This window comes from Habropoda laboriosa, unplaced genomic scaffold (genome assembly GCF_001263275.1).
Source record: "Habropoda laboriosa isolate 0110345459 unplaced genomic scaffold, ASM126327v1 scaffold134, whole genome shotgun sequence".
In the NCBI taxonomy this organism is placed as follows: Eukaryota; Metazoa; Arthropoda; class Insecta; order Hymenoptera; family Apidae; genus Habropoda; species Habropoda laboriosa.
This window is the reverse complement of record NW_017100266.1, coordinates 851,184-862,952: the sequence shown is the minus strand read 5'-3', so window position 1 is coordinate 862,952 and position 11,769 is coordinate 851,184. Positions and strand designations below refer to the sequence as shown.

Genomic DNA, 11,769 nt, shown 5'->3' with positions numbered 1-11,769 from the left:
TGTTACTCTGTTCATCGAACTATCTCGTAAAAAAAATTGATAGTCTTGGATTTCTAAAAAGCCTCTGTTTTAGGATAAAGGATCGGGGAAACACGTTTCTCCGTTGATCTTTGGTATATGCAAGAGGGACACAGCGATCGATCAAATGCTAGCATTTAAATCGACAACGGACAAAGAGAAGCTGCGATAAATTCTTTCGTTTAAGTAGCGGTAAGCGTTTCCAAGATATCTTCGGGAGTCTTATTTAATTTACGAAAGTTTTCCCAGTGTTCCTTAGGTACAGTCCACTTGAGGAATATCTCAAGATTCCTGGTAAGAGTTTCCAATTCGGAGAGACCGTGGCTCGCTACCGGATCTTTACCGGCGGATATTAGAGAATCGTGGAGAACCTCGTCGATCAGTCGTTTACCAAACCCTAACTCGTCGAGCCTTTCCTGCTTGCTGATCCTCTTCAGTAGTACGGCGAGCAATAATCTCATCCTCTCCACGGTCATCACCCTGTATTTCGAGGGTGGAGGCGAGGGTTTGTCGATAATAACGTTCTCGCTGGAGAACGAGCTGATGGTGGTGGTGGTGGTGGTAGTGGTGGTGGTTGTCGTGGTTTGCAACGCGTTCAGCGTCGGTGTCAAGGGTATCGCGATCATGGATATAGCGTCGGAGATAATTCGAGCGTCACGTTCAGTTCCTATTTCGGGATGACAAGTCTTCTCATGGCACTCGAGATCGTTTTTGATCCTGAAGAAGCTGGGGCACTTTTTGCAGGCGTACGGCTCGTTTCTACCGTGGATGCACTTCATGTGCTTTTTCCAGTGGGGTAGCTGAGTGAAACCAGCGTTACACTCGGCGCATTTGAACGGTCTTTCGCCGGTGTGCCTCCTGGTGTGAAGCTTGAGCGCTGTAGAATGGGCAAACGCTTGCCAACATACCAGACACCTGAACGGCCTCTGGCCAGAATGGGTCCTCTGGTGTACGGTCAGCTGTGACTTTTGAGCAAATCTTTGGCCGCAGGTCGCGCAACCATGAGGTCGATCGCGCGCGTGCGTCCTCATGTGCTGAGGTAGATGGCCCTTGAACGTTTTATTGCAGATCACGCATAGGAACGATTTCACGTCTCTATGGAGGCATTCGAGGTGTTTCTTCAGGGCATCGCGGCGGACGAACGCACGGCCGCAGATCTCGCACTTGTGATCCTTCTGGCCGTTGTGCCGTTTCACGTGCAACGCCAGGTTCGCCGCGCAGGTGAACGTGCCCGAGCAGAGGCCGCAACGGTACGGTTTTACTTGGCTGTGAGTCCGTCGATGCTGCACCAGCTGCCCTCCTCTCGCGAAACTCTTCTCGCACTCCGGACACTTGTACGGCTTGAAGCCGGTGTGCGTTCTCACGTGAAGCTTCAGTCTCTCCTTTAAAGGGAACTCTTTGCCGCACTCGTCGCACTTGAAGATTGGCCCTGCACCGTGCACGATCTTGTAATGATTGCGTAGTCCACCGCTACCCTTGAATCGGGCATCGCACACCACGCAACAATACTTCTTCTCCTGATTCTCGTGTCGCCCTCCGTCCTCTCCTCCTCTTCCATCCTCCCCGTTCTCCCTTCTCGAAGAAGAGGAGGACGACGATGACGACGACGACGACGACGAAGAGGACGAGGACGAGGAGGAGGAGGAGGAGGAGGAGGAAGAGGAGGATTCAACGACGACAACCACCACGTTACCAGAGACGTCCGCTCGAACTTTCAACCGATTATTGTTCTCACTCTCGTCGAGGTAGTCCCCGATCGTTGTTGTTTCGAAGCTTAACTTTGGTTGCTTCGTCGAATTCTCGAACGACGATCTCGATTTCTCCGTCCTCGCGTCGAACGCGATGTTTCTCCCAGTGCTGGCAGAGATCGCCATCCGATCGAAAAACACGCCATCGGTGCTGATCCTCGAGTAACTCTCCGAGCTCCCGTTTTCCCTCTGTTCACTCTCGTCCATCGGCTCGCGACGATACACGTAAATCTCATCGTTCAACTGGTTACTCTTGTCAAGGTCCAGATAAGTGGCCGCTTCCATCTGTCTGTCGTATTCGGACGAATAATTCCCCTTGGCATCTTCGATCGGGCGCCGATCTCTCGACCCTACGCCGCCGTTCTCTCCCTCGTTTTCCTCCGCTCTTCTCTTCCCGATCGTGACACCGGATATCGTTCTCCTTTTCGGCGATTTAGTTGATCGTCCGATCGACGACTTTTTATCGATGCGTTTTCGCTTCCTTTTCTTCATCCTCGTCCCACCCTCGACGACCCTTCGATTGCCGTTTTTCTTCTCTTTCCCCACATCGATCTCGAGCACACTGGCCACATTTTCCAACCGTTCCTCCACTCGTTTTCGCACTCTCTCTCCTCGCCACTGTTTACCCTCGTCGGCCTGGCCGCCGCTCTCCTCTATCCTAGCGCAGAATGACAAATGGTTACGCGGGGGAAGTTCGTGTTCCTCGTCGTCGTTGTTGCAACAACCGTCGACGTTCGTGAAACTGCGGAGGATTTTCAATGCGTCGGTCGCGTCCGTGTCCGTGTCCGTGTCGGCGTTTTTAAAAATTCCATTCTCACGGATTCGCGACTGTTTCACCGGTAGCAGCTCTGTTAACTGAACCTCCTCCTGCTGATGCGGTTGTTCGTTTTCTGCTACCTCGCTTAAAACTGTCTGCTCTTGCATATCGAGCATAGCCATTTGACTTTTATTCCCTTTTTATCTCACAGCGAGACATCCGTACGTTCTCTCCCTAGCTCTTCCCCTCAACTCGGAGAGACTTCAACGCTTGGTGCCATTTATCGAAACGCCGAGCGCGTTAATCGCTAGTCCTCTCACTTGTCCGCTCCATTTCGAAAACCGCGCGACGCGTTCGTCATCGATTTCTTGCTTTTTTTTTTCGAAGAAGCTTCCTGTCGGTATATATTCTCTTCGAAGAGCACGAAACGGGAAAAAAACGGGAGATGGAAACAACGGAGGTGAAGAAGCGAATGAGCGCGTTCCCAAAGCAACTACAGCCAGTTATCGCATTCTTATCGTTTCGATATTTCCTCTCCGCTTCCTCTTCCACCTCCTGCTCCTCCGCCTCCTCCTCCTGCTCCCCTCACTCTCTCTCTCTCGCTCTCTCACCGTAGCTCGTTCTCACCGTCTCTGCACGATCTACAGTGTCAGCTTTTCAGTCGTTGCCTCGAATCAAACGCGCGTGTCGCGGCACGACGTTTAACTTTATCGCTAGACGCTCCAAGCGTCTCGCAGCGCAGAGGGTAAAATGGTAGAAAGAAGGGGCTAATCCCCTTTCCCTTCTTACTTACGATTCCGATGCACGCTCGCCAGCAACCACTTCCCTTTTCGCGTACTAGCTTTCTGCAAATACGCGTTTGCTCGGTGCGCGCATTGGAATCACCGGGAGAAGGTTGTTAGAAGGATACCGGAAGCAGTCGAGCAGCAGCGCTAAAAGCGATAGCCCGGGGAAAACGGTTCGTTGGCGTGTTGTTCGCGAATCGAATCCAGCGGAGTGATCGCGTGGGAACATTGACTAGCGTCGAGAGATACGCGCGGACACGCGATAATTCCTGGCCTCTGCTCAACGGGACGATTCCACGTTCTGTGCGAAAGGGGCTGTGTGTTTTGTCGGTCGCGGTCAGAAGGAAACGGAACGGACGACGGGGTTGTTGCTCGCCACGACGATCGACTGACTGGCTGGCTGGCTCTTCCTCGCGACGCTACGCCGATGGTACTTCCTCGACGGCGAGTGCGCGCCTTTTTCCACGCAAGCGCAATTCGCGGTCGATATCGCTCTGATTATACCCCTCCGCAACCACCCTCGCAACCAACCACCCTCTACACTCTGATTCAGACTCTTTCCATGTGTCCCATTCCTTCTTCCAACCCTCTACTACTACTACTACTACTACTACTACTACTTCTACTACTACTTCTACTACTATTACTACTACTTCCTACGATCCTCCCTTATTCTTCCCTGCAGCTCCTCTTTTTTCTCTTCTTCGCAAACGGTCATTACCTCTGCCTCTCTCAGATAGCTAATTAGCTTCCAACGTGTTGCTCGATCGCCTCCAGAGATCTTCGCGATTCTTCGTACACGCTTCGTACGCGCATCGATTCACCCACGTACGGTTGCCCGCGCAACACACCACCCATCCACGGTGAATACCTGTGCTCTACTACCCCCACAGCCAATGTCTCTCTCTCTCTCTCTCTATCTGTTGTATTTTTCGAAAATTGCAACAACCTACTTCTCCCTTCCTCTCTTATTTCTTTTCGTTACTTTTCAACCTGGTCCCCGTTGTCACACGATGGAAATCGTTTCTCTCAAGATTTTCCTACGCATCGATCTCTCCTTCTCTTCTTCTCCTCCTCGCTCGTTCGCTCGACCAACGATACGAGTCTCTCCTCTCTCTACCGGTCTCGTTCGACGATAACACGCGCTGCTCTGACGTCGCGGCGACCGCATTCGATACGAATGAAAAAATAATTCTCCTCTATACTCGAACGTATCCGTTACCGCCACCTTGAGGACTCGAGAGAATCTGCATGTTCGAGATCGTTCCGAACAGTGAGTTGGGAAATGCTCACTCTGCCCGCTACAACGCATCGATGTTACTGGCGAAAATGGCGACTGGAACAACCGCGACGCAATTCTTCTCCGGTGACTTTTAACACGTTCGAATCATTGTACGTCGCAGTGATCCGTAAGATTTCGAGAAAGATTCTCTCTACTCGAACTATTCCACGGTTCGTTATCTCTCCTTTATCTTTTAAACGAACCTACTAATTCAATATCGCTCACTCCCACGATCTTTTCCGATTGTACCATCACGATTAAAACTCCTAGAATGTTGATGATGCGCGCGTGCGCACTCTCCGTCATCGATACCCTACGAGTACATTCGATCAACGGTTTCTTTGGTAACGCATATATATATTCCCTTTGGTAATCAATTTCAACGCCTAACCATACACAGTCGTTATCATTATCTTATTACGATCGAGTAGTTACATGTGCACATATCAACCAAGTTTCGTACGCAACACTTGGTTTTTTTTTTTTTTTTTACTAGAACCGCGACTATATTTGCCCCGGAGGACTTTTCAAGACAGGATCTCGACGAGATTCGCCACTCGATCCACTTATCGCGCTTCTATATTTATCACGCTCGAACGTTTCGAGTTGATCGCATAATCTTCCCTTATCTCGACGCGTCATAATTTCCTCCTTAAGGAGTCAAGTCTTCATTCCTTGACTAGATTGCGCGCGCACGCCACCGAGTATCATTTCGTTATTCGCAATTTCATAGTTGTCGGCTCGCTTTCTTTATATACGTACATATATATACCCACGCATCGTATGTACAAAAGACAGTTTACTCCCGTGTCGATTAGTGTAAGTGGTGAGTTAGTAGTCTTAGGCCTCTCCCCCTTTTGAATCGCTCCCTTGATTAGCGCGAAAAGCGAAGAACCCGCCACCATCTGAAAGAAACCAAGAGAAATACCAACGGTATTTCTTTGCTGTCTTTAATCTAGTAGTGTATCGTCGTCTATGGCCGATTAATAACCGATTTATAGCTTACCACAAGTTTGCCGTTAATCCCAAGAAAGTAACATTTCGAAACGATTACGATCATTGTTCAGGAATTTTAACCCGTATTCTCTGTATTCCAACGTCAAAGTTCTTGAGTTGTTACTTGAAGCACGAAAGCATGCTGCTTTCAACGTTTTCAATGGCCCGTTTTCGTACGAATACACGTCCGAAAGGGAATAAATAAAAAAAGACAGTCTACCTGCCTCCTAGAGGTGCATGATCGAATCGAAAGCGAGTCGCGCATCGATGGTGTAATAAGCTCGCATCGTTTCTCGTGTCTCTCGCTTCTTGGATTAGGGCTTGCGATTGCTCGCAACCACGCGTACACATGTCCGCGTGTCCGTGTGTTCGCGAATATTCCCATCTGTACAGAACCGCTCGCTATATAGAGCTCGTGCTCTCGTTTCATCGTGCGACGTGACACACGTTTGTGCGCATTGAACTTACCAGTCTCGAAAGAGAGACGGTTCGTGCGTGCGTATCGCGTGATTTCGTCGTTCAACCGGTGCGAATTTCCCGCCAGTTCGACTCCTACTCGACTGATCGTACCTCGAAACCACTCCGAATTTTCGTCCAATTCCCCGTGACGATACAAATTCTACTCACCAGGTTCGACGGGGCTCGGTATTTCAGCTGTCACGGCAAGAAAGGGGCTTCCTTGCGAAGCGTCCGCTTAACCCTACCCTCGTATCGCCATCTTCGAATCACATTCGACTCTGCCGATGAAATTGACAAGCCGGATAGAGGGGCGAAACGAACAGCCTACAGAAATATAGTACCGTATTCACCCGATAGATAGCGAACGAGATATCGACACACTGCGAATTTCGCATCATATTTTTTCTATTCACCGTATCCTGACCGATCAAGCTGTGTGAATAGAATCGTGCAAAACTATCGGTAAATAATTACCGATCCTCCAAGATATTTCGATCCCACGGATTATTTTAGAAGAATGTCCTTGCCATTAGTCGGCATGGTAGGTCTCCTTGTAACGTGCTTAGAACCACGCCCTAAATGCACGTCTTATGATTTCGTACGATATTAAAAATATATCTGTGCAAAACGTTCAGCAATGAAAAAATGTCACGAGTACGTGCATGATACTAGTGGCTATTTTTTTTTTTAAAGATGTTAACTTTGTGTCGTCCAGTAGTTAATATGATACACAAAGTCAGTGACTTCAATGCTTTTCAAATTTTACAATAGTGTGGAACACTGAAATCTTGTGGATACATTTAGCGACAGATTTAACGACTCGTTTCTCATCGATGTCCACACATTTTATTTGGAACACGAAACAGTAGTATTTATGAGTAACAAATTATTTCATAATATACCTGAAAAAAACCAAAAGCATTCGCTTTTCGTAAAATCTTTTATGCTATTTATTCGAAGAATTGAATTTGAAACAATAATTTCATCCTATAGTAAAGTCACATCGTACCATTGTTTGTTGAACAAAGAAATTTCCACATTAAAAGTGTTTTTTCCGGAAAAGAGATTTTGAAACTCAAAGTGGCGCCGCCATTGTTGGCGCCGATAGCCGAACAACGGCGGAAAGAGACGAAGTTGGATAGGTGGAGAGGACAAGATCGAGTAATACAGACGTGAGTGGCAGTGCGGACGATACGGACGGTGTGCGAGCAAGTATAACGACACAGAAAACGTGGCCATCGCAACGTATCCCCGATCTTGCAGAATTTTTGCTCAGCTGTCACTCGAACCGCCCTCTTTCTCTCTCTCTCTTTCTATCGCTATCTTTCTCTCTCTCTCTCTCTCTAGCCCGTGTGAAAGCGGCGGTGGTCCGTGAGTGACGCGCCTCCTAGGATCACCGCGCATCTTCTCCGTCTATGCTTTGCGCTTCTTTTCTCGCCATTCTTCCGTTCGTTCGTTCATTCGTTCGTTCGTCCCTTCCTTCCTTCCTTCCTTCCTTCCTACTTTCATTCGGTCTCCTCCTCTCACGGATTCGTTGTTTCTCGGGGTCACAGTTGCGCCGTGTGTGCTCGACGGTATCCTGTGTTCTCTCACGTGAACCAACCACACCATAACCAAGACGTTGACAACGGTGACAACGTTGACGGTGCGACCATTGACGTTTAGTTCTCGATCGAGTGCGTCGCGTGTGTACCACCAGTTGCGTGTTGCGTAACTACGATTTTACGACAGCAACCTCCTCGTCCAGTTCGACAGAGGTTCAACGTTACTGGACACTACGTTTCTTCGGTTACTCGTAAAATCGGACTCCTGCGATCAGTTCGTAGAGCAACGGGTGAGTGTTGATACGATTCTAACAGCAATCATCAGATTCGTCGTATCGAAAATCGATCAAACCATCGAATCACCTGACGCGAAACTACCTGGTTTCACTAATCTTTTCATAAAGTTGTTCTTCATATTCGTAAATCTGAAATTTCTCACATTTCACGATTATACGCGTATCGTTAGAATTCTTCCTTTTCTCGAACGTATCGCGGGAAATTTTGAAATTCTACTTGATCACTCTTAAGCATAGCTGCGCTAGAGAACTAATAGTGCATACTCATCATTTATCGATATACGTGTGCATATGCTTTATTCAAAGCACGTTGCAAGTAATCTTTTCTTGTTTTTTTCCCCTTTTTTCTTTTTCTCTTTTCGTTTACTATCCTGTATTAACCATTTGAAATGAACAAAGATAGGCGAAAACTGTGCTCTTAATTTTTCATACCCTTTGCATTAACCGCATTCAGAAAGAGTACAATATTAAAATACACAATTGCGTGGCAGCACAAGTTGCATAATTTTTACACGACAACGTGTACATAAACGTAATCGACGCGTTTTACGTATCGTGGCTGTAACGTCACTTGAATATGCAGTATGCTCCTTCATTGAAATGATATAATTTGCCGATCAATCTTTTTCTTTTCTTTACTCCATTTTCGCCTTTTTATCATTGTCTTCTAATGAATCGAATCGAATCGACGACTATCTCTATTCGCCTCTGTTTCGAAACTGGAAGGAAGAACATTGGGAAAGAAGAACGATCGTGTTTAACCTTGCCGTTGACTTTTTGGCTGATCGCGATCAAGTGTGCGTTAAAAGGACGTGTCACTAAGGAGTTCAAATACACACTGCTTTCCCCTTCCCCCGTTCTCTCGAATTCTAAAACACAGAATCGAATTGATTCGTTAACTAGGTCAACGGTCGAACTTGATCGTTCGTGAACTATGTATCACGCGGCAAGATCCTGTCGAATTCATTGAACGATATAAGAAACGTACTCGAAAATGACTCGATCAAAGCGATTCTCCTATGCAGAATTAACGATACCGTAACTTTCTTTTCTTTTCTGTTTCACGAAAGAGTTCCCTTAGTTTGTGAATTATGTAGGTTCACAAGGTGTCGATTATCGATTGAGAGTCGCTGTTCGCACGAGTTTCATTAATCTAAGTAAGAGACCGCGCGACTGGAGGTTCGGGCCTGCATCTTGTCTATATACTACTTACGTGTGCCCGGTATCGCGCGTTTTCCTGCACCACGTGTGCATACGTGCGCATTTAGATAGAGGAACGCACATACGCGGCTCTCTTACCCACAACTACACCGACTCAGCTTTGCTTGTACATTTGCACGCGAGATCTTTTACTCGCACACTTTATTTCCTTTCTTTTCGTTCCGTTTCTCTTCTGTTTCTCTTCTACCCTTCGGCTTGTCTTTCTCGATCTACCTACCCAACACATCCACTTTCATACTCTCATCTGCCCTTTTTCTCTCTCCTCATCACCGTTTCTCCCCTTACCAGCGATTTCCTTTCACGATTTTTCTCGGATCTCTTTACATTTTTCGCACACACACGCGCGCGCGCGCGCGCGCGCGCGCATACATTGGAACTCTTCCCTTATCGCTTTTCCGTGGAAACGCAGTGAACTTAATCGCCATCTTTGTTCTATTTTTCTCTTCTTTCAAAAAGAAGTTCGCCCTCTGTTTTCGTTTCATATAATTCCTCGAAATATTCGAAGTAAACTAAACTAACCGTTCGTATATAAATACGCTCCTATATACCGATTGTACGTTCACATCGGCGAAGAAGCTAGGAGCGCAGCAGCATTCCTAGAGCGGATTCGAGTTTCTTCATATCGTTCCAAGGATGCGTTCTTGACCATTAGACTTGGCCAATTCCAAGAATCTGAACACACTTGTAGCCAGTCATATAGACGACGATATAAATTCCCCTGTAACCGTAACTGTATACTTTCACGTGGCCGCGGACTTTAATCGGAAGGTACATACTCGAGGGAACCGTACTATGGAATTATAACCGATAGGCCGGTATTCCCATATACTTGAACCATCAACTGTCACTTTCCCACGCATTTATTCTCAATTCGCCCATTTACGTTTTCCAACTTTTTAAACGTTTGTTTCATCGATAACTCGAACAGCATGCTTTTTCTCCCATTCCTTTCGATTCCAACCTCGCTTTAACAGTTTAACCCTCGGACAGCGGATGGCGTGACAGTCGCACGCACGGCGGACGCTAGGTCAAATATGATCCAATATTAAAATCTGTTTCCTATGAAAGCGAAACCACATTTTTCTTTATTTTGCTAGGCATTATGTACTGTTTCAAATTATACAAACATATTATGATTAAAATAAGAAACATATTTACAGTTTAAGCAGAGGAGAGTCCGTGGCTCTGTTTCTCTCTGGTTGAAACAAGAGACATCTAAAAGCCGGGTCAGCAGTGACCCGGCATCCGCCGTTGGAAGGGTAATAGGCATTGTGTATGTACATACATATGTGTGTATGTATATGCCTGGAGGTTTTCGTTTAGAATACATAGAAGAAGGTTGATCGGAGTCCTTAACAGGCCGATGTATACAGCGATACTGCGCGGTGAGAGAGGGGGGGGGGGGGGGGGAAGGGATTTTAGAAGAGAAGTGGCAGCGATATATGCTTCTCTCGGCACTTGAAACTCTCTTAAGTCACGGACTTAACTGAGTTAAGGCGCTCTTAAGGCTAGTAGAGGGTGTTAACCTTTTGCTCTCCCGCTAGCTCACCTGCGACAGCTACTTGCCAGCCAACGATGATACACCATCATTTTCCGTAACGTTTCAATTTTATACGCGCGACTCGACTTCCTCTTTCTAACGGCGGCTCAACCGATTCCTCGCCGACCGCCGGATAGCGTTTCTACGATGCAACGATTCTCTTCGCGCGCATCCTTCTTCTGGTAAAATCAACGGTTGACTCAACCCGTTTCAAGTATTGTAAATACAGGAAGAAATTTCTCGGCAAGTAAAATCTTACGTTTTTAGGAATCTGTTTGATCGTGAAGTTCCTCGAACGTAAAATTTCATTTTATTTTTCGTATCAACGACGATGACGGTTTAATGGGTCATTAAACGTCGAGATAAATAATATTTCTTAACCGTACCGCGGAGGTGATTGAAATGTTCGAGCATGCAACGCGTACATACATATGTATATCGACACGTGTGTACGTATGTATGTATATATTCTGCGTACATACTGTATGTATTCACTGCGGAGAAGTATCGCATCGTTGATGATACTTGATTGCGCCGATGATATTTGGTATTTCGCTCTAGCGGCGACGATCAATTAAAATTTACCAATGTATCTTCGTAGAAGTGTAATTGAATATCGGTAACGTTAGCAGATCGTAAGCGGGACGCAGTTTCGTTTGCATACGTACCGCGTATGTTCCGTTAACGCGTTATCGCGCGTACGTAGAGTATACGGTTCTACGCGTATACCACTATTCGCTCTGTTTATGTGCCGCGATGCGTTTCACGCACACTCACGTACGTACACACACACACACACCTGCTTGTTTAATAGGATAATGCGTCTTGCGTACATACGTATCGTTGTAGCAGGATGTAGTATCGCGTGCGCATCGTGCGCGTGTGTAAAGAAGGTGTATAGAGAGGCCTGGCAACTGGACCTCCCTCGGGGCCTACATAAATCAGAAACTCAGGGTTTAAGCTTAGCTCGAACCACGATACCAGAAATTTAGATGCACTCGGTGTTCCCGAAATAATTTCCCCTCCAAGTGGTTTATGGAGTTGAGAATTGGGACAAAGTTATACCGCAACACAGTGCCGGGGTCCCCTTCGTCGTCTCCATGTTACTCTTTTATTACACGCG

The 11,769-nt window shown here is 46.9% G+C and overlaps 2 protein-coding genes across 5 annotated transcripts in view; one reads left to right on the top strand and one right to left on the bottom strand.

Annotated features, from left to right (window-relative positions):
* Positions 1-187: 187 nt before the first annotated feature.
* Positions 188-3,049, bottom strand: LOC108573271 (myoneurin-like). Its single transcript, XM_017935670.1, has one exon. The coding sequence runs from the start codon at positions 2,703-2,705 to the stop codon at positions 201-203; it is 2,505 nt and encodes an 834-aa protein (XP_017791159.1). The 5' UTR covers positions 2,706-3,049; the 3' UTR covers positions 188-200.
* A 4,180-nt stretch (positions 3,050-7,229) lies between these two features.
* Positions 7,230-11,769, top strand: part of LOC108573360 (protein N-terminal asparagine amidohydrolase) — a 15,054-nt gene continuing 10,514 nt past the window's right edge. Inside the window, exons 1-2 of one of the 4 annotated variants that reach the window (XM_017935777.1) lie at positions 7,241-7,257; positions 7,599-7,879. The gene's annotated coding sequence lies outside the window, so the exon portion shown is untranslated. Of the gene's footprint in view, positions 7,880-11,769 lie in introns of all 4 variants that reach the window. The other 3 variants (XM_017935776.1, XM_017935774.1, XM_017935775.1) reach the window with 3 other exon arrangements.

Bases quoted from the DNA above. Each gene is read 5' to 3' on its own strand.
- LOC108573271 (XM_017935670.1), bottom strand. From the start codon at position 2,705: ATGGCTATGCTCGATATGCAAGAGCAGACAGTTTTAAGCGAGGTAGCA.